Source organism: Zygosaccharomyces rouxii (assembly GCF_000026365.1).
Source record: "Zygosaccharomyces rouxii strain CBS732 chromosome C complete sequence".
NCBI lineage: Eukaryota > Fungi > Ascomycota > Saccharomycetes > Saccharomycetales > Saccharomycetaceae > Zygosaccharomyces > Zygosaccharomyces rouxii.
The window spans coordinates 42,025-63,830 of record NC_012992.1 but is presented as its reverse complement, the minus strand read 5'-3'; the positions used below and the strand labels follow the sequence as shown (position 1 = coordinate 63,830).

Here is a 21,806-nt window from a genome sequence, read left to right as displayed (position 1 = left end):
AACATATCCAAGAAGATCTTGGAGATGGATACAAATATCAGCTAAAAGGGCGTTTAGAAGCCTTGTAATCATCTAAGGGTCATTGATCTAAAACTTTTAGACGCTTTATATTCTTTTCTGCTGGCAGAGGTTCCCCTTTAGTGGTTTCTAGCCGAACTGCGCATCTATGGTTGTAAAATAAAATTGATAATTTAATGGATTCGGTAGAGATTCAAACTCGATCAACGACCAACTCAAGGTCTAATAGTAATGATATGACACATCACTCTAACCCTGACGCTCGAATAAGGCTACAGAAAGATTCCTCGGATGTCGAGGATAATTACGATAATGATGAGACCTCAGGATTTACATTACCGCAGTTAAAAGATTCTATGACACCATGGAGAGCTAATGATAGACCAGTTGCAGATAAGAAGCACAATACGTCACTTGATGTAGTATCGCCCATAAATTCAAGACCTGCTACGAGAAATTCACTTTTCTCCATTGATGGTGCATATACTGTGGCATCTTCATCCGCCTCGAATGAAGTAGACAATTTGCAGAGGCAATTGACGATCTATAAATTAAAGGTAAGGGCGCTTTTAGAACTAATCAAACAATTTAACTACATTGGAGATGACGTGGAAAATAGTACTGGAGGTGATAACGATGGATTTTACCAAAAACTAATCTCTACTATTGCCCAAAATGATGATGTAGAAGAATTGAAAACCCAAATGCATGGTTTGGAAATAGGTTCAGATGTAAAGACGGAAACAATACGAGAATTGAGAGATCAATTGACAGAGATGGAAAGCCGTTGGAAACAGACAAAGGAGGAACATGCTGAAACTTTAGAATACGCTAATGAATACATTGGGCTCAACGAACAAATTACAACTTGCATTGATGAATTGCTAAATCTACTCATGGAGAATTTAGAACTATCACCAGAAGAGACCAAAAATTTGCAAGATGCTAAAAACACTTCACCTGAATTCGCGATGGCAAAGATGAATGCTCTATCTGTAACATTGGGTAAAATTCTTAGGGACCTGCACGAAAAGAGGAAATCGGAAAAAGATAACATAGCCGCCATAGCCAATAGTACGGAATTGGAAGCAGAAGGAGAGCCATTAGCTAAGAATGATTCTGGAAATGAATCTGTCATGGACACCCAATTTGAAATAGCAATTGAAGGAATTCATGAACAATATGATAATTTCGTCAAAAGTATACAGGCAAAATTGGATAAGTCTGCCCAATTAGAGAAAACTCTTGCTGGCAAATTGGCTCAACAGACCGAAATCTTAAAATCTATAGAGGAAGAATCTCGAAATAAGGATCAATTAAATTCAAAAGATTCTAGAAGGCGTGCCTCGTTTCTTTCGGACATTAGTGATTTGGGAAGACGTGCAAGTGTAGATCTATCCAAATCTTATCAAGAGCATGTCGATGGTTTAAACCATTTGGTACAAACTTTAAAATCTTCCATAGCTGAAAAGAACCAGGAGTTAGGGCAGCTACGATTACAATTACAAGATCAAGATCAATTAGTCAAAAGGGAACAACGATCGAGGCTAGATCTAAAAACCCTAGAGGATCTGACAAACCAAAAGGAAAAGACTTGGGAAGAATTTGTTAACAGTTTGGAGGAGAGCATAGAAACCTTCCAACTGGAAAAGCAAGATTTGTTGGAGGAGAATGATCAATTAAGAAGGGAAAATTCCAAATTAGATGAAGCTCTGGAGAAGATAGCTCAAAAGACCGAAGCTTATCAAGAACAAAGACATCAGTTGAATAATAAAATAAGGACAATGACAGATGAATTGGTGGGTTTAAAAGATGAAAACAGTGCATTGCATAAGTTGGTATTCAATGTAGAAAATATTAACAAAACTATTCATAAGCAAAAATCTGAATTTACCAAATTCCAAGCACATCTTTTACTCCATCTAGAAAATGTTTACAAGACATTAAGCAAAATCTTACAAAAAAAATCCATAGATCAATCGAAACACAAATTAGAGGTCTTACGTCAGATGAACGATTTATCTCAAATGAGAAACATGCAACCAAAATTAGAATCACTTTACAATTTCATCGAAACAGCTTTGGAATCAGTTGTGGAATCGTATATGATGGTTATAATAGCGGAAAAGGACAAACAACACACGGGAAGAGGTCATGAAAGGGAAATGCAATTGAGAATTGAAGAGTTGGAAAGAAAATGGGTCTCAGAAAGAGAACGTCGTAAATTGGATAGCAATGCAGCTGAAGTACAAATAAGTAAGTTAGAAGCTGAAAACGAAGCACTCAGGGAGAAACTCTACAACATGACGATTAGATGATAGTCGTCTGTTCAAAAGAAAATCACTGATCATTAGGATTCTATATGGATATATATATTTAATGGGGAGATGAAGAAAGAAATGAAAAAAAAAAGATCTTAGTATTGATTAATTTATTTTTTTCTTTCTGGAGAATAGCTCTAGTATTTATTACTCTATTTGAACGTCACCTTCGGCGTCCACATTAGCGCCTGACCTGTTGTTATCATTATCGTCGCCATTGTTATTGTTACCACCTTCTTCATCACTTGAAGCATCACTGTCACTATCTTGATCACCATTGACTTCTTTCTTGGCATATTCGATGGCTTCCTCTAACAATTCATTTCCTACAAGTTTGTGTAATCCATTCGTTTCTTTCAAAGAACACCAACTTACCTCTAATTCAAAATCTTTCTCCTTGTTATCTTCGTGAGCCAAATAAATCACTTTAGCGGCTTCTTTAACAGCATCCTTTGCTGATAGGCCCTCAGGATGCTGGTCAATTACTTTTTCTAATTCTGCCTTAGCAGTTTGTCTACCTTTACCCGTTGCAGCACCTTTATATCCCCAAAACGTACCACTTGGTTCTAACATATAAAGATGAGGACCTTTATCGTCAACACCACCAAAGATTGCCGTCACACCAAATGGTCTCACACTATTGTACAAAGTATGTGCCTGCACGTAATAACCAAGACGATCAGCTAACGCTTGTAGTGGAATTGATTCACCAAATGTTTTCTTGTGACTTTGAGCTTCTTCACGACCTCTGTTAACTAAATGTCTACCATCAGGAATTAATCCAGAGTAAACACAACCAACGTGACGATCAATGGTTTGAATCTTTACATTACGTTTAGGGACCAGCAGCTTCGAAGAAACTAGTTTCTCTACAGCAAATACAACACCATCATTGCATCTAATACCAATAGAAGTAGTACCGTTCTCAACCGCCTTCACTGCATATTCCACTTGGAAATTCCTACCATCTGGCGAAAAAACACTGTTCGCAAGATCGTAACCAGTTCCTATAGATGTCATATCACCTGTAACACTTTAATTGGGGCTATAAACCTGACAGATCTCTCCTATATTCCTTTTTACTTTTATACCTTCTTTAGAGAAGTGTTGAAGTTGTTGAAGTTTGCCACCCTTTTGATGTTCAAGGCGCCTTTACCTTACAAAGGGCCCTTCGTTGGCAATGAGATGGATTTTTTCACAATTTGAAGGCGATGAGCCATGAGTATAGAAATCAAGAATTGGCCTGCTGTGGGTATTTGGACCAAGAATTGAGTCGATTCGATAGTTTTAACGTTTTCTATGACCAAAGAAACCATTAGGGTCGTTTTATGCGGTGATGACGGTGTTGGTAAAACGAGTTTAATCGTTTCGTTGGTAAAGGGGAGATTTATATCTAATCTACAAGATGTGCTGCCACCTGTTACAATTCCGAGAGATTTTTCTTCGAGCCCATATTCACCCAAGAGTACAATCTTAGTTGATACCAATAATGCTAATCCTACTACTCTACAGAGGGAATTGAAAAATGCGGATGTCATATGGTTGGTCTATAGTGATCACGAATCATATGAAAGGGTCTCACTGTATTGGATGATGACATTTAGGTCTCTGGGATTGAATTTACCAGTGATATTGTGTAAGAATAAATGCGATGAATATGGTGAACACAGTGCAAGTGCTACCGCAGATACAAAAGTGGAAGATGAAGAATTTATACCTATACTTATGGAATACAAGGAAGTGGATACATGTATTAAGACAAGTGCTCGGACACAGTTCGATGTAAACCAAGCTTTCTATCTGTGTCAAAGGTCTATAACGCATCCAATAGCACCGTTATTTGACGCTAGAGTCGGTGAATTGAAACCGTTAGTGGTACAAGCGCTGAAGAGAATATTTTTACTTTCAGATAAAGATCAAGATAATTATTTAAATGATGAAGAGATTACAGCACTGCAAAGGAAATGTTTTGGGAGAAGCATCGATATCAATGAATTGAATTTTATTAAAAAGACATTGTTAGATATTTCACTACCATCACAGGAATACGATGGCTACGTGCTTTATGAACCGGAAAAAGGTATTACAAAGGATGGATTCTTAGTGCTAAACAAGATATATGCTGAGAAAGGTAGACATGAGACTACCTGGGGGATTTTACGTGCATTTCAATACACGGATTCACTGTCTATTATGGACAAAGCTCTTTATCCCAAATTAAACATTCCTGAGACTTCAAGTATCGAATTAAGTCCCAAAGGTTATAGATTTTTGGTGGATTTATTCCTAAGGTTTGATATGGATAATGATGGTGGATTAAATGAAAATGAACTGACCTTTTTGTTTAAATGTACACCAGGTCTGCCGAAATTATGGTCGGAAACCAACTTTCCTTACTCTACTGTGGTTAATTACCGCGGATGTATCACTCTACAAGGTTGGTTGGCACAATGGAGTATGACTACATTCCTTGATTATAAGATTACTACAGCATATCTGGTATATTTTGGATTTGAAGAAGATGCTAGAGTTGCTTTACAAATTACGAAACCTCGTAGAATGAGAAGAAGAGCGGGAAGATTGTACAGATCTTCGGTTGCAGATCGTAAAGTATTCAACTGTTTCGTCGTGGGTAATCCCAAGAGCGGTAAGAGCTCGTTGTTAGAATCCTTCTTGGGGAGGCCATTTGCAGAAACTTATTCACCTACATTAAGACCACAGATGGCTGTTAACAGTTTAGAATTGAAAGGCGGGAAACAATACTATCTAATTCTACAAGAATTTGGTGGTCAAGAGAATGCAATCTTAGAGAATCGAGATAAGATTAAAAAATGTGATGTTATGTGCTTGGTTTACGATTCTAGTGATCCTGAATCCTTTTCATATCTGGTAGATCTAGTCAATACCCATGAAAGTTTACAGGACTTACCGATAGTTTTCGTAGCACTCAAGGCTGATTTGGATAAAGTACAACAGAGATGTTACATCCAACCCGATGAATTTACAGAACAACTGTATATGGATCATCCATTACACATATCCTCCACATGGCCCAGTTCCTTAAACGAATTGTTTATAAAGATTACTGAAGCTGCTTTGGTTCCCGGTAGAAACACGCCAGGATTCCCACCAGAATCCAAAGTTAATGATACAGACTACAAGCAAGCTATAATGATAGTTGGTTCAACTGTTGGCTTCATTTCGCTATTGACTTTTACGATGGTGAAATTGTTAAAGCCATTCAAATACAGGCGATAGCAGGCTTGCTACAAACCCCTTTTCGAAGATGACAAAGCACAGGACCAGTTGGGTCTATGATTACGTAAGCCTGTTGCATTTTATAAAAAAAAAAAAAATCTCTTTTATCTAATTGCATTCCCAAAATTAAGATAAGTTGAGAGTCTCAATCCGTCGTCTTCGCTGAGTGAACGCATTATATAAGATCTCAACCTTGTCTTGGGTTCAAAGTACAAACCTGCTTTCATTGTACAACTCGGTACAATTGAGAAACAGTATAGATCTGATTAGTTTCCAAGATGGCATCAAATCCACCAAGCAGCTGTTGTGCAAGAGGTTTTTACCACGAAGGTAGCGCCAGAGGTACTGTTAAAGACGTATATGGTGTACCAACTTATACTGCCGGTAAGGAATCCAATGACAAAGTCATTGTAATTTTGACTGATATCTTTGGTTATCAATTAATCAACACTCAATTGATTGCTGATCAATTGGGGGATGCTGGTTACAAGATTTACATTCCTGATATTTTATTCGGAGATTGGTTAGTAAAGTTCGATGCTTCTGTCGACTCTAAAAAATGGCTTGCTGACCACCCTCCTGAAAAGACTAGGGCCGTTGTGGATTCATTCTTGGGTCAATTCAGAAAGGAGAATCCTAATAGCTTTGTTGGTGTCATTGGTTACTGTTTTGGTGGCAAATATGCAATTCAACAGATTAATGCTAAGGATGGTTTAGCCGATGCAGCCGCAGTTGCTCATCCTAGTTTTGTTACCATTGAGGAAATTGAAGCTGTTTCTAAGGATAAACCACTTTTGATCTCTGCGGCTGAAGCTGATGTTGCTTTCACTGAAGAATTGAGAAATTTGACAGCTCAAACATTGACAAAGAATGGTGCTCGCTACCAACTTGATTTGTTCAGTGGTGTCTCTCATGGTTATGCTTCGAGAGGTGATTTGACTATCCCATCTGTCAAATACGCAAAGGAGAAGACTTTGTATGACCAAATATACTGGTTTGACACTTTCTCTTGTGGGAAATGATTGAATATATTTGGCGATAAGTATAAAATGAATACATCACTTATTGCTTACGACTTTTATTAATGTAATTAGCCTTTTGTATCGATTATAGTACTATTGTATTATAAAAATTACTTTTTAAATGGTTTTAAAGATTGTTAGCAAAGAGAAAGTCGTAATCGAATAAATTAAGTCCACCAAAGAGACCAGGATATTCACCTGTGGCTGCAGCATGACGCTCTTCATTTGACGATAAACCAGACATTCTTCGAGATATATTTTCTTGTTCTTCCAATTTAATTCTCGAAGTTAAACCTTGAACATCTCCAAAATTCAAATTCTGACCCATTGATGCCACTGGTGACATCTTTTCAGGTGGTCCCATATCACTGTTTCCTTCGTACATTTTGGAAATTGTTGTTAAATGCGTCTGGGATAAACTTTGTCCATGATCTCTTGGTGTACACACTGGTGGAATTTCATCGTTTTTTGCTTTAACCTTTTGATAAACTGAGTTTAATTCAGCTGTAGAAAATTTCTGTACATAATTCCTTTGTTTCAGTTTCTCCACCATATTTTGTTCACCATCGGGATCGACGCTAAATTTCAAGTTCAAGAGCCTTAGAAAAGCTGTATTGAAATCACCTAAGGCTTGTAATTTTAATACACCACTCCAAAGTTCGCCTTTCTTCATCCTTATTACAATGATATCGTATAGTATTAACATTTTGAAAACCGAAAAATAAGTAAACCTTAGATGATTAGAGGCAGTCCTGTGAATATTTTCCAGAGTGTCTTCCAGCAATTTTTTGAACAAGCTTATAATTCCTAATTTTTCATTGTTCATCTTCATCGATTCACTATTGGCATTGGACATATCCTCTTGGTACTGCTCCAAAAATATATTGCTGGCTAAATCGATTCTTATAAGTATTACCAACACTGCAAAAAACGAAGTCGAAAGTCCCAGTTGAATGTATTTCGTTGCATTATAGCTACCCATCGGCAGTGATTTAAACCTGTGGGAGTTCACAAAGAAAATCCTTGGATGACTTATTAAAGTGAGCATATCTAGACATACTAGGGTGAAATACCTCCGATATTGGGGAAACAATTCTGGATTCTGTGGCAACATCGATTCGAAATGTAAGAAGAGAGCCAAAGACAAACGAAGGATCATCAAAAAACCAATAATTCGCATGGGCAATGAACCGTTTGAAATAAAAGTATCAAAATCTCTTTTAACTTGTGGTGCATAACCATCAAAATTTGGCATGGGGAAATGTTCATCCAAAAGCCGAACAATCTTGTCCCTTGCTTCCTCTATAGCACTCAGGGAAAAAGTACCATAAGTCAACGTTAATTTATCCAAGTCGAGAATTGAAACAGCCAGCAAAAGTCTCTTGAATGCAAATTCATGATGCCTTAAAATTAATGGATCGACAGGTGAAGAAATATCGTTCTGCACCCTTTCCATGTACAATTGTAAAGCGTTGGGATTTCTAACATCGATGAAAAGACGTGTTAAATCAATAGAAGAAACTGGATTTCTACCTTTCAAACTAGTCTCTAAGCATATGGATGTAACGGTGGAGACCCAAAGCATACGTCTGTGATTCATAATTGAAGGTCCATTCCAAAGGCTATCGCGAAGTTGGGGGAAGTCTGAAGGATCACGATGCAATCCAATAGACATTGCCAGAGTCAGTATTAGCCCATTTACAAGATCTGTTGGATGCTCTAAAAAGAAATCACTTTCTTCTGGCGAATAAACAAAGAAGGCCCAGATGTAAAGAAGGCAAGTAATAATATTTTCATTTGCGCGGCTAAAAAACTTCTCAGCCGCCAACACTTTCTGAACGAAAATCACAGACTGATTACTGATTGGGTATTTTTCTAAATTTTCCCTTTGTTGTAGATTTAATGATTGAGAAGCCTCATCCGTTATTTGCAAAGAGACACAGGATAGTTTTAGAACCAATAGTAATATGCAAAGATTTTCCATCTTACCTCTCAATCCAACGTTACCCAAACGAAGAACCAATTTATCAGGATCCAACTCGTGGGGGAAAAGTGTCGATTGCAAAGAATCTTCAAAACTCTTCTCATCCAGGAAGGGAAGGATCGGGAAAACACTTCGATAGAAATGAGATTTGTACCTTTGAATTATGACATATGGCGGAAGTAATTCCTCTAATTCAGCAATAAAACTGTTTAAAGTACCTGAATATTCCCCCCCTGGTGGGCAAAAATCCTCTAAATAGTGGGTTTCGAAGGAATTTTGTAACATTATCCCCATTTTACTCATAGGTAAGACTTTCTGTGGATTAACTTCGTTCAATATACGATCTGTAAAGTCATTTAACCTTTTCAATTGTATTGGTGTATGGCATTGGTTTGCCAATAAGTCTTTTAACTTGATGATGTTTTTCACAACTGAAGGTTTAGCTTTAGATACCGACAGGTTAGCGCTCAATGCAGGTAACATCGTATTCTTCGAACGATCCAAGAATGCAGAGGTCAATAGGCCTGATAGGAATATATCTTGAGTAATCACGTAGTTTTCCGATAAAGGTTTAACTTCGCGTTTCGATGCACTGTTCATTATCATGCTTGGGTGAGATCTATAGAGGTTTATCCTTACGTGATCTGAGGATGAATGCAATGGTGATGAAAATGATGACAGTGGTACTGAATTAGAAGATCTCGATGATGTCGTCGAAGTAGTAGGTCGGCTTGCCTTTAAAATGGGAGTTTCATGCAAATCGCTATTACCAATACTAACACCACTATGAGAAACAGTTCTTTTCAGTGTCCTTGGTGATGCATCATCTCGTCCATCAATATTTCGTTCACTTCGTTTTGTCATTTCTTCTTCGTCTTGCATTAATTTCACCGCCTTCTGTCTCCAATATTCGACATCTCTCTCCAATCTTGCGATGGTAGCATCCTTACTTGGATTTCTTGGTGCTGCTTGTTTCTCCACATCGTAGACACAGGCAATACCATGTTGTACACACCTGCCACATTTTGGCTTTTCTCTATCGCACTTAGTCTTGGACCTTCTACAGGCTTTACAGACAAAAGAAATTCTGTTTCTCTTTTTAATGCTATTACTCTCGTCACCATTCTGAGAGCCATCTTGTGACGATGAAGCATCGTTACGAGTATTATTATTATGATTAATACCGTGGTTGCTAGGGAAAAGATTGTCAAAAAAGATGCCTGAATCTTGAACCTGTTTTAAAGGATGCATAATGAGAAATTGGTCAATTTAAACCATAAAAGTGACCTAATAGAATAAAAAACAGTTTACTGTAACAATAAAACAAAATAATACAATGAAATGGAAACGGATTTTTTTTTGTAGTTTTTCCGACCCTCTTGTTGTTGTTTTTTTTTTCCTAGTATTACTATCTTTTTAAGAGCACTTGAACTCTTGAACCTTCCTGGCTCGAGTCAGTAGCAACAATGACAAAGTCGGCTCCCCGGTAACATTTACGAGCTGCAAGTTTGCTGTACCTTTTAAGGTTACGAAACCCTCTGATTGTCGATGCGGGGGCCGACCGAAAATGTCCCATTGGGCAATGGATAAATTAATGGATCGTAAGCACTAATTGGACATGAAGGTTAAGAGTGCATGGAAGAAGAATGAAGAGATGGTTTGACAAAAAGTCTAGACGCTACTTGTAGGTTAAAGTCGTTTCTGATTGAATTATATCTATACGTAGTATTACAACAACGACATACCTCCTTCATACCTCCGTTTGCTATTTCTTGAACGAAAAAGGAAAATGACATAAATTCATTCACAGATAAGGATTCGAACTCGAGTGATGAGGATGTGTATAAAAAGATGTCTCTGGTTTCAACAAATTGTTCGCACTAGCGTTGGCATGTGCGCCTGTCGTTAACACTCTGGGGTGTGACGAGGATGACGGGGCTGAATCAAATCCCATAACAGCAGAGTTTGGTTGCACTGGCTCTGGAGGTAGATCACTTGCGGATCTATTTCTGTTTGAAAAATATGCTGGAGACGATGATGAATGCGTGCTCAATTCATCGTCAAATATTATTCTACTACTCAATTTGTTATTGTTGAATGTGTCTTGTCTTAAGTTTTTCTCTTGTTCTGTTTCGTTTGTATCCATAGCGGCTTTCCTTAGTTCAAACAATTCGCTATCGGAGTCGTTTCTACCGTCCAATAAGATGCTACTACCGTTTGGACCTTGGATTTTGGGTATAAATGAAACACGATCGTCCTTTAGTGGTTGGTAACGAGCATCTGGATTCTTGCGCAATAATGCTAAAGTACAAGTAACCAATGTGAATAGTAGTAGGAAAAGGGCAAATACGGCATTCAATACAAATAAAATGATTGCCATTACCGAGGATACAATTGCGGGTTGTTTGAAAAGGTTACTGAAGAATAAAAAGAATAGCGCGTTTATCAAAGTAACCAGATGGATTGCGATGTTAAAAATATTGGTTCTCTTATCCAAATATGGTCTTATCCAACAGAGTGAAATGAAATAAACTAATTCGATGACGAAAACGATTATAGCCTGGGTCTTACCATGGCTCTGTAGCACGGCAACAAATAAGGATCTCAAAAATCCGTAAAATAATAACGGCAATAACCACCAATATGTATCAGCACGGAATTGGGTATACAGGAAACCATATCGATTTAGGAAATGAATATCACCAAATAACAGGTATGCAGGATTTTTGTACAACCTTTGTGATAATCTACCCTTGAAAAAAACTCTCATTGTACCATAAAATAAAATGCCTGATACAACCAATAACATTACGATTGCATCTACCAATACGGCCGGCGAATCTCTTTGAGTAAACTCCCACATACTTAGTAACGAGATTTGTGGGAATGCGATAATCGCAATACGGAAAAGAGTTCCCTTGATAATACTCCCCCAATTTTTCCTGTACAAGAAGAAATTTGAACTTTCCGCCATTATCTTTGCACGAGTTAACAGTTCCAACAGAGCCTTGAAGAACAACATCCCAACTGTCATGGCAAATACGAAGAAGAGGAAAAAGACAACACCAGTTAGAAAAAAGTTTGACAGTTCGATACCCGCCTTATATGCAACACGTTCCATACCACTTAGAACTAGAATTTTAGATGAATATTCAGTTGTATTTCTTTCATTTGTTGTGTATAATGAAGAGTCCTTTAACATCGAATCAAAATTGTAAACATCGGAAGATGCTAAGTCCACACCTCTTTTAAATTTGTCCCTCTTTTGAACGCTGATCGAAAGAATATCTTTGTTACTCAATACAACTGTTGATACACCCTTTGTTGCTTGCACGTACCAATTGAAAATCGTTTGCATGAAATCTACCCTGATAATACCCATCGCCCATTGAAAATTTTGTGTCCATGCAGCTGCAATTGGCGGAACTCTAGATACACCCATCATTGCAGTAATCGCTAGATTTTGGAAATAGATGAATAATGAAATTGAGTTCGATGCAATATGCGCAGCTGTAGTACTATACCCGATAACAGAAACAAATCCACTCGTTAGAACACCTAAACCTGAAACCGCTGCAATAGGCCATGCTGCATATTTGGTTTGTACAGATTTATCATTACTCAAAAACGCCTGTACACACGCCACTGGTTTTGAAGTATCATCTTTTCTATATGCCAAAACACGTACCTGAGCATCTAAATCTGGGATCGTGTATGCAACGTTGGGAAGATTTTTTGTTAGATCGCTATTTTTCAACTGATAAGTAGATCCTACATCGACCCTACCTGCGGATAACGGGCAAAGCGTTGCTTCGTTTAAAGAACAAAGATCGAATTCCTTTTGTAGAACAGTAATACCGTAGGTTATAACTTCTGCTTTTAAAGTAACATTCCCGCTAATTGCAGTCATTGCATCAATCTTGAACACAAAAGTTTCATTGAATGGATAATATCTAACATCAAAGTAGGTTGCGGAAAACTCCGAATTGTCCATACATGTCAGTAGTGATGATGTCTTCAAATATTTATGGTGAACCTCTGATGAATTACCTTGGGCCATTACACGGACATCTAGTGCCAAAAAGACCCATAGTACAGAGAGTAAGAGACTCAACGGGTTCTGCATATTGCGATATGGGAGGGGGTTATGAGTGAAATTAGGAGTGAGGGAAGGTTCCTACAGTCTTTTAAGCTTAAAGTAGATGCTTTTAAACAAACAGGATATTCTTATGACAGGACGTGAACAAATGTTTGAATATTATTACATCTTGGGACAGTAAAGCCTTCTGTTGTATGCCTTCTACATTGTTAGTTTTGGGTAACATAAAATTAGCAACGTTTTTTAGTTTTGACGCGAAACTCGGCTTATTTTGGTGTTGCTTCTCGCTCGCTTTTATTTGCGCCCTTTGACTGTTGGCTGTGCTTCTGGAGAAATGATTCGCGTATTTGAGTATGAGTGTTAGACACAGTAGAGAAGAAGAGTGAAATGGAGAAAGATGCTATCATGAATGTAAATGGGGAGGGAAAAAGAATTTTCCAAGAATATACCTTCCACGTGAATGTCACTCCATAGCCGCCGTCAATAGCGGCTAATATGCTTATATATTTACATTGGAAATGCTCATATACACCACCCTATATATTAAGCAGCGGTTATGGACCCTCCCCCTCTCGATATTCTTCATGCAAATCGTTTTCCAGGGAACCTCTAGAGCAGAGACATTCCAGCCGTGCGGGGAACTCCGAAGTCAAACTATTCCCTTTGTCCATGGTACCTGTGAAATTCTCGTACCGCTCCCCATTCGTCCGTCATCAGCCTCTCTCTTCCCTTTACTTCCTCATTGTGTGGTAGCAGCGGCTAAACCATGGGCGGCTCTTCTTATCTATTTTCTTGTTGAGTGAAAGAAATGACGTTTATCCTTTTTTCTTTTCCTCTATCTTTCTTTTTCGTCCTAATTCAAGAAGAACGTAAGGGGTGTTGGGGTCTCACATAATTGTATATAAAGGAGCTAACCTTATGACGGTCAATTATGTATATGCAGGAATGTGGAGAAATCTCTTTCCCGAAAGTATATGTCGCCTTAGAGACAAAAGAAAAGAACATATCCCTTACTCTATGTCCCCATCAACGACTGCAACTGGCACTTCCCCAACGGGCGGTACGATTGGAGATTTGAAAGCGAGATTAGTACATGCAGCTGAAAGGGAGAATACATCTCCGGCCACTACAAACAATGTAAGTACTGAAAAGGATCATGAAGCTGAAACTAATACACCAACTACCGATTATGATCATTTGATTAGTGTTCATACAGTGCAGCAAAAGCCAATCACTCATAGATTACAGTCTGAATTGTCTTGTCATTATTGCCCGCACATATCTGGATTTAGAGAATACGAAAAATTGTACAGAGAATCAATTGATCAGCCTTCGGAGTTTTTTGGTAACAAAGCACGTCAATTTTTGAACTGGTTCAAAGATTTTGATCAAGTTTTCATTCCTGACCCTCGTACTGGTAAACCTTCATTGAACAATAATGCATGGTTCCTAAATGGTCAAACAAATGCTTGTTATAATTGCGTTGATAGACATGCTTTAGAGACACCTGATAAACCGGCCATAATTTACGAGACTGATGAGCCTGGCCAAGGCTATACTTTAACATATTCGGAATTGTTAGAACAAGTTTGTCAATTGGCTCAAGTGCTTCGCTATTCGATGGGAGTTCGTAAAGGTGATACAGTTGCAGTATATATGCCAATGATTCCTCAAGCGGTAATTTCTTTGATGGCAATTGCTAGAATTGGTGCTATTCATTCTGTGGTTTTTGCTGGATTTTCCTGTAATTCATTGAGAGATCGTATTAATGATGCAGATTCGCATGTAGTAATTACTACAGATGAAACTAAGAGAGGGGGCAAAATTGTGGAAACCAAGAGAATTGTTGATGATGCTCTGAAAGAGACTCCAGGCGTGAGCAACGTTCTTGTTTATAGACGTACTAATAACCCTAGGGTTCCACGCCAAGTATCCAGAGATTTGGATTGGGATGGAGAATTGCGGAAATATAAAGGTTATTGTCCTTGTGAACCTGTGGATTCAGAGCATCCTTTATTTCTCTTGTATACTTCGGGTTCGACCGGTACTCCGAAGGGTGTGCAACATAGCACTGCTGGTTATCTACTATCAGCTCTTTTGACGATGAGATACAGCTTTGACACACATCGAGAAGACGTGTTTTTCACTGCAGGTGACGTTGGCTGGATAACAGGTCACACTTATGTTGTTTATGGTCCTTTACTTTACGGTTGTACTACTTTGGTGTTTGAAGGTACTCCTGCATATCCAACTTATGCTCGTTACTGGGATATTATTGATCAGTACAAAGTAACCCAATTTTATGTGGCTCCTACTGCACTGAGACTGCTAAAGCGGGCTGGTGACTCCTTTATCGAAGGTCACTCTTTACAATCCTTACGTGCCTTAGGTACTGTAGGCGAGCCTATAGCCGCTGAAGTTTGGGAGTGGTATTCCGAAAAAATTGGTAAAAATGAATTGCCAATTGTGGATACCTATTGGCAAACTGAATCTGGATCTCATATGTTAACGCCAATGGCAGGGGGTGTTACACCAATGAAACCAGGATCTGCAGGCTTCCCCTTCATTGGGATTGACTCCTGTATACTAGATCCAACGACAGGTCAAGAATTAACTAAGCCTCTTGTTGAAGGTGTTCTGGCGGTTAGATGTGGATGGCCGTCATTTGCTAGAACCATTTGGAAAGATCACGATAGATTCCTTGATACTTATTTGAAACCTTATCCAGGTTATTATTTCACTGGGGACGGTGCTGCCAGAGATAAAGATGGTTACATTTGGATCTTAGGACGTGTCGATGATGTTGTTAATATTTCAGGTCACAGATTATCAACAGCAGAAATTGAAAGTGCAGTTCTTGATGATGCAATTGTGGCAGAGTGTGCCGTCGTAGGATTTAATGATGATTTAACAGGCCAAGCAGTCGCGGCCTTTGTAGTTTTAAAGAATAAATCAAGTTGGTCAACGGCCTCTGAAGAAGAATTACTAGATATCAAGAAACATTTGATTCTAGCGGTAAGAAAAGACATCGGTCCCTTTGCTGCTCCTAAACTAATTGTATTGGTGGATGATTTACCAAAGACTAGATCAGGTAAGATTATGAGGCGTATTCTAAGAAAAATCTTAGCTGGTGAGTGTGATCAATTGGGCGATGTTTCTACTTTATCCAATCCAGGTGTCGTTAGGCATTTGATTGATTCTGTAAAATTGTAGGAATTATTTATTTATATTCTTCCTTTCCTTCTTTTTAAGAATTGCAAGTCGTTACTATAGAATAGACAAGGGGAGAGAGGGCGACTTAGTTAGATGTTAGAGTTAACAATGATCTACAAAAGAAAAAACAAATAAAGGATTCAAGATGAGCGTTGTATATGGGAAGAAGCCAGATTGTACTCCGTTGGATGAGGATTTGAAGAATCTGAGGAATAGTAAGTTTTCTCAAAGTGCGGTTGATGAGATTAAAGTTTGGGTATTTCAAACGATTTTGCATGATCCAGTACCTTCTGCATCGCTACTAGATTCTTTGAAAGATGGTGTAGCACTTTGTCGACTAGCTAATACAATTAACGGTGCTGACTCACCTCCAAACGCACCTCCATTAATTCCTTATAAGCAGACCACTATACCTTTTATGCAAATGGACCAAATATCTCAATTTCTACAATTTTGTAGACAATATGGTGTACCAGAGGATGAATTATTTCAAACTGTTGATTTATATGAAGAGAAAGACCCTGCAATAGTTTACCAGACTTTAAAATCTTTATCACGTTATGCTAATAAAAGGCATCCTGATCTCTTCCCAGTATTAGGGCCTCAATTGGCTGAAAAGAAACCACGCCCACCTGTAAAGAATAAACCTGCACATTTGAAAAACGGCTGGAGTACTCAAGAATATGGTTTTATGGGAGGTGCTTCCCAGAAATCTGAGGGTGTCGTCTTCGGTAAAAGAAGGGATATTACTTAAACTAGCTTACACACATGATGCTTTCAAATGTTCTGAATCCTTACAGTTGACCAACTCTTTAACGTACCTAGTAAGATCATTTGGCAACCCATCTGCAATCTCCTCTTCCACATATAATAACTGTTCCTTTTGTAAATGTTTAACGCAAGACCACAATCCTATCATAGTATCACAACGTATTATCTTGTACCGATGAGCGGGTGACTCTTCTTCATCTCTATCTTCCAAGAATGGAATTCCTGGTGGCACTAGTAAGACTACATCCTCTTGCAACAGCTTGATCCAATCGATTCCTTCCACCTGAGCTACAGATTTTGTAATGATAATGGCTTTGGAAGGTCCTTTGGTCTTTTGAACTGATTTCCCCTGATTATCATCTGTCTGCGATAATGACGAAGATTGGCTCCAAGCATAAATGGCAGCTCCTATACCAACTGCAAGGATCGCAGCTGTACCTGCCATTCGAACCCATCGTATGGTTCCGTTTGATTTCCTCTGTGTCATCTTGATGGTTTTACCTAAGAAATGATATTAAGCAAGCTTATCATCATCGCCCGGTGGAATTCTTAATTGTTACATCTCTTATCCACTACAGAGATAAAAGAAATATCGAATGAGAATCAACGACGGCAAAGCTACACATTTCTCTGCTTCAACTTTCCATTTAGATCATATTACTACGGCTCTCAACTGTTTAACACCCTTTGATAACAAGCAAGATGTGTTGATATTTATTGACGAAGATGGATTATCATTTGCTCGTGAATGTAATCATACCATAAGAATCCAATTATTCTTATCGAGAGATCTATTTGCATCGTATTCCTACCATAATGAGTTAGGCGACCAGAGTACATTGTGCGTTAATATGAATTATCTTTTGAATAGCTTTAACGTTGCTCATAGAAATGTGGATGACGCTCTAGAATCTACACTTTCTTATAATGGACCTGGTACACCATTACAATTAATCTTTGAAGATTCTCTAATATCTGAAAGCGTTGAATATCATACTTACCATGTATCAAGCCTTGATACCATTGGATTAAAATTGGATAGAGATCAAGTTCTTTTCGAATGCATTGTTAAAGGTGATGTACTCTATTCCGCTATCAAGGATCTTAAAGAGATTGGATGTCGTGGATGCTGTATATTTGCAAAAATAGATGAAGATGGCGAGAATACCTTTGCTCTTCTCTCCAAATCTCAACTAGGATTCTCAAGAATTAAATTACCAAGTAGCAGGTCTATTTTGGAAAAATTGGAAGTTTACGATGGTGATAGTACCAGTTTAGTTTATGATAAACCGGTATTAGGATTTTTTGATTTTAATTCATTTGATAAAATTAGGCAAAGCACTAAAGTGGCTAGTAAAGTTTTGTTAAGAATGGATGTTCATGGTCTTTTAAGCGTCAACATACTGAGTAGAACCGATGATGTGATATTGACAGATACAAGATCTAATAGTAATAATAATGATAATAATTATGGGAATCATCGTAAACAGTTGTCAGGAGAATATCCGGGAATTGTCATTGAAGTTTGCATGTTAGAAAAAGAAAATATCGATGAAGCAGATCAAGAGGAATTTCAACTTCTCATGGAGATTAATGAGTTGGAAAGAACTAGTAGGTTTTCAAAAAAATCAACATATAGAAGAAGACAACCGGTATTCAATCATGGTGGTGATTTTAGTGAATCCTCTACAGATAACCTGCTGGGACTCACCAACGCAAGGGTGGAACCAATTTCACCGCAGAAAAACGGCGACGTTTCACCTCGTTCCAATAATAACGAGATTCCACTATTTTTTTAGCTGTATCTCAAGATATGCCTATTAATTATTTAACAATATAAGATACACATTACACAAATCTGGGGAGAAATCTCATTTCACATCAGATTCGCTTATTGTTGGGAGAAGTGTTCCAAGATCATGGTACGTTCATCAGTTTCAGCACCCCAGTTGGTAACAACAACAACGGAAGCACCGACAACCTTTCTGACGTTACCTTCACGGTCAGCCTTACCCAAACCGGCCCATTCACCTAGTTGCTTAGCGTCAGCGACCTTGATCAATGGAACCTTGTTCTCAGGATCGTTAGCCAAACCTTCAACCAACTTGATGATGTTGTCTTCAGTGACAGAGCTGACAAGGACAACCAATTGAGCTTGACCCTTGGTCAAAGCCTTGGCAGATTCTCTCAAACCTCTAGCCAAACCGTCATTGATCAAGGCAGTTCTCAAGACAACCTTCAAAGCATCTTCGATGGTGACTTCAGCGGTTTGTTCTTCTTGAACTTCTGGAACTTCTTGAACTTCTTGGACTTCTTGAGTATCAGACATTATTAAAATAAAGGTTCTATCTCCTTTTGGCTAGTGGGACTTCTTCGACAGTTAAATATTAGAACTGCTCCGTACAGTATTAAAACCAAAAGTTCCAAAAGAGCGTATCAAACCGTTGCTGGTCACGGAGCTCATCGTGACATTTAGTTGTATTTTTCACCGTTTGGTCGATGAGGATTTGCTTGGGTTTGCGTCTGTGCGTCCTCGCTGTCCTCGCGTTGTCTTGAAAAATAAAATAAAATTCGAATGCAGAATACTTGAGGACTACTTGACACTGTTGGTGTCCGGGTGTTGTAGTGTGGTGTACAGATGTAATAGTCACTCGTTCTGGTTATTTCATAGCGCTATTACGCCCTGATCGATATTCCTCCTATCAATCTCGAATATATTAAGTCTCCGTTATCGTATATTTTATTGATATATACATATATTCCATAGCAACATGATATGCCGTCTAGTCCGTGCAATTATAGTAGTAAATAAAAATCAAAGGTGAAAATAACAAACAATAGAAATAAAAATAAAAATAACAAAGATAACTTTGGGTCATATTTCCATTTCACCCACGAATTCCGCAGATTCGTGTCTTCCCACATTCATATCCACATCTTCGTCATCTTCAATCGCATTTTCATAATCAGCTTTATTCATTGGTGCTTCATCTTCATCTTCAAAATCTAAATCGAAAAAATCATCATCACTACCAACAATCTTTTCGTACAAAACTCTAACAGCTGTTACCACTTCATCGTAAGAGATTTCACCCGATGGCATTGCAGTATAGAGAACACCATTATCAGAAGCCCCCGGTATTAGTTTACCATTGCCATCAATATTGTTGATATCAAAAAATGATGGATCCACTACATTAAATGGTGGTGTCGAAGTGTATTGGGTATAATAAAGTTTTAGAAGGAACTGTATCCTTTCTCGAGGCACGTATTGTTTAAAAGACTGTCCCAACCTAACTGAGTTGATTAAAGTTTCTCCATTAGGACCAAACTGTACTAAAGAGTCATCGTGCTCTAAATCTGTTGATGATTCCCTGATGAGACTAGCTTCCATAGCCTCCAAGGCAGCGTCGAGATCCATTTCCGCACGAGATCCTTGTTGCATCGTGGATAAATACCAAACACTCGTCCCCCCGGGACATATTTCACTACCTGATCCTAATATAAATGCTTGTACCACTTCAACGTTACCAGATTTTAATGAGCCTGGTGGGAAGACAATCACAGCTGCAGACTCACCTTCACTAAACCATTGCTCGCATGATTTTTCGACCACACATGTTAACCTATGAACTTCGTATTTTTGATTTGGAATGTTTCGACTATCTTTAGGAGCCTGCGATGGTGACGCTACAACTTTCTCTGTAACGTAAACTTGAGAACCGTCTCCAAAAAGCGCCATCTTTGTATTAGGGTCATAAGAAGTTAAAGTTTCGTTAAGTTTATACGTTGCACCACCAACAGCAGCCGATCTGCAAAAACCTTGCGATAATTCACCAGGACCACCATATTTGGAATAAAGCACTGAAAATGGGCCGTAGACATCGAAACTACTCAAATATCGACGAATCCTTTGCAGCGCTTCTGGAGTTTTAGTTTGCATATTATAACAAAGACCAATAGAAAACATTAACTCAAAAACTTGTGCTTTTTCAAGACGAAATTTCTCAACTAGTAAATCGCAAAGGGGTGTATCAGCATAAGGTTTCCAAACTTCAGGCTGCTCTTCCCAATTCAATACAAATTTGATAAATTTCATCAAATTACGTTTCGTCATTAGTGGTAATTTTTGGTCCGTAAAGATTTCTTGTTTCGTATTTGTCAATTTCTCAAAGTTATCATTCTCAAAAGTGTGGAAATTTGATAACGACTGAAATTCTAAGTATTGATGGACCCTTGATCTAACCAGAATAGATAACAGATCGGATTTAGCGAATAAAACTTTTGGAGCCAAATCAATACCAAAGTCTCTTGACGCATATTTCCCATTATGATTTCCGATACTGGTGGAAACGTATAGTTTAGCATTATCGTAACAACCTGAAAATAAACCCTGATTGACAGAGTTTACCCATTTCTTAATCTGATCAACAGTTAAGGTTGCTGAACTGTCACCGTAATGGTCATTTCTGTCGATGTGCAAAACACTTGAACCTTGCCACGAAAGTGCTGCCGCAAGCACAGATTCAACCATACCTGTACCCACGATTAAAACGTCAACCTTTTCAGGGGTCGTATCGGGTAAAGGATCTTCAATCCCAGCTAAATGAGGAACTACACTTTGTGCACTCATCGCTACGATCGTTGGTCTGCGTTCCGCCATAGAAGGACGACGTTCGGTTGTGTACATTACCAATTTTGACGAGAAAACGAAGATGCTCTAAATTTTTGGCTTATAGTAAATTCAATTCGGTGTAATTCAATTTAATCCAACTCTAACGTTTTTCTACTTCTCTATCTTGTAGTACCTTTGGGAGAAAATTTTTTATCGTGTTAAAAAAAAAACGTTTCGTGGATTATCCAAACAATAGAATAATGTCTATGAGTCTTTTTGTCTCAAACTTGGAAAACAGTATTTTAGTTTATTTTATTCTCTAGTAAAAATTCCAGATGTCGTAATTTCAGTATTAATCAGCCTCTTAGTCTCATCATATATCCACGAGGAAAATTCCTTAGAGTTTTAAAAGGAGGTCTCCCACATATAATTTTCAATCTTTAATATTATTTATTTCCTGGGTTATTTTTTTTTTTCCTTTCTCTTTGTTGTTGCCATAGGAAAA

The 21,806-nt window shown here is 38.1% G+C and overlaps 12 protein-coding genes across 12 annotated transcripts; 6 read left to right on the top strand and 6 right to left on the bottom strand.

The window, feature by feature from the left end:
• Window positions 1–194: 194 nt before the first annotated feature.
• Window positions 195–2,336, top strand: SPC72 (gamma-tubulin complex subunit SPC72; the record flags this gene model as incomplete). Its single annotated transcript, XM_002495652.1, has 1 exon — window positions 195–2,336. One exon carries the CDS (start codon window positions 195–197, stop codon window positions 2,334–2,336), a length of 2,142 nt encoding a protein of 713 aa, XP_002495697.1.
• Window positions 2,337–2,486: 150 nt separating this feature from the next.
• Window positions 2,487–3,359, bottom strand: PRE10 (proteasome core particle subunit alpha 7; the record flags this gene model as incomplete). Its single annotated transcript, XM_002495651.1, has 1 exon — window positions 2,487–3,359. One exon carries the CDS (start codon window positions 3,357–3,359, stop codon window positions 2,487–2,489), a length of 873 nt encoding a protein of 290 aa, XP_002495696.1.
• Window positions 3,360–3,638: 279 nt separating this feature from the next.
• GEM1 (ERMES complex Ca(2+)-binding regulatory GTPase GEM1) lies at window positions 3,639–5,597 on the top strand (the record flags this gene model as incomplete). The annotated part of the gene is made up of 1 exon (XM_002495650.1): window positions 3,639–5,597. One exon carries the CDS (start codon window positions 3,639–3,641, stop codon window positions 5,595–5,597), a length of 1,959 nt encoding a protein of 652 aa, XP_002495695.1.
• Window positions 5,598–5,875: 278 nt separating this feature from the next.
• Window positions 5,876–6,619, top strand: AIM2 (the record flags this gene model as incomplete). The annotated part of the gene is made up of 1 exon (XM_002495649.1): window positions 5,876–6,619. The coding sequence occupies one exon, from the start codon at window positions 5,876–5,878 to the stop codon at window positions 6,617–6,619; it is 744 nt and encodes a 247-aa protein (XP_002495694.1).
• A 127-nt stretch (window positions 6,620–6,746) lies between these two features.
• On the bottom strand, window positions 6,747–9,854 carry OAF1 (oleate-activated transcription factor OAF1; the record flags this gene model as incomplete). Its single annotated transcript, XM_002495648.1, has 1 exon — window positions 6,747–9,854. The coding sequence occupies one exon, from the start codon at window positions 9,852–9,854 to the stop codon at window positions 6,747–6,749; it is 3,108 nt and encodes a 1,035-aa protein (XP_002495693.1).
• Window positions 9,855–10,407: 553 nt separating this feature from the next.
• On the bottom strand, window positions 10,408–12,729 carry FLC2 (flavin adenine dinucleotide transporter FLC2; the record flags this gene model as incomplete). Its single annotated transcript, XM_002495647.1, has 1 exon — window positions 10,408–12,729. The coding sequence occupies one exon, from the start codon at window positions 12,727–12,729 to the stop codon at window positions 10,408–10,410; it is 2,322 nt and encodes a 773-aa protein (XP_002495692.1).
• Window positions 12,730–13,620: 891 nt separating this feature from the next.
• ACS1 (acetate--CoA ligase 1) lies at window positions 13,621–15,915 on the top strand (the record flags this gene model as incomplete). The annotated part of the gene is made up of 1 exon (XM_002495646.1): window positions 13,621–15,915. The coding sequence occupies one exon, from the start codon at window positions 13,621–13,623 to the stop codon at window positions 15,913–15,915; it is 2,295 nt and encodes a 764-aa protein (XP_002495691.1).
• Window positions 15,916–16,060: 145 nt separating this feature from the next.
• On the top strand, window positions 16,061–16,669 carry SCP1 (Scp1p; the record flags this gene model as incomplete). The annotated part of the gene is made up of 1 exon (XM_002495645.1): window positions 16,061–16,669. One exon carries the CDS (start codon window positions 16,061–16,063, stop codon window positions 16,667–16,669), a length of 609 nt encoding a protein of 202 aa, XP_002495690.1.
• Window positions 16,670–16,675: 6 nt separating this feature from the next.
• PEX22 (ubiquitin-protein transferase activating protein PEX22) lies at window positions 16,676–17,173 on the bottom strand (the record flags this gene model as incomplete). The annotated part of the gene is made up of 1 exon (XM_002495644.1): window positions 16,676–17,173. The coding sequence occupies one exon, from the start codon at window positions 17,171–17,173 to the stop codon at window positions 16,676–16,678; it is 498 nt and encodes a 165-aa protein (XP_002495689.1).
• Window positions 17,174–17,282: 109 nt separating this feature from the next.
• On the top strand, window positions 17,283–18,485 carry RAD17 (Rad17p; the record flags this gene model as incomplete). The annotated part of the gene is made up of 1 exon (XM_002495643.1): window positions 17,283–18,485. The coding sequence occupies one exon, from the start codon at window positions 17,283–17,285 to the stop codon at window positions 18,483–18,485; it is 1,203 nt and encodes a 400-aa protein (XP_002495688.1).
• A 92-nt stretch (window positions 18,486–18,577) lies between these two features.
• RPS12 (40S ribosomal protein eS12) lies at window positions 18,578–19,015 on the bottom strand (the record flags this gene model as incomplete). Its single annotated transcript, XM_002495642.1, has 1 exon — window positions 18,578–19,015. The coding sequence occupies one exon, from the start codon at window positions 19,013–19,015 to the stop codon at window positions 18,578–18,580; it is 438 nt and encodes a 145-aa protein (XP_002495687.1).
• Window positions 19,016–19,561: 546 nt separating this feature from the next.
• Window positions 19,562–21,376, bottom strand: MRS6 (GTPase-activating protein MRS6; the record flags this gene model as incomplete). Its single annotated transcript, XM_002495641.1, has 1 exon — window positions 19,562–21,376. One exon carries the CDS (start codon window positions 21,374–21,376, stop codon window positions 19,562–19,564), a length of 1,815 nt encoding a protein of 604 aa, XP_002495686.1.
• Window positions 21,377–21,806: the final 430 nt, after the last annotated feature.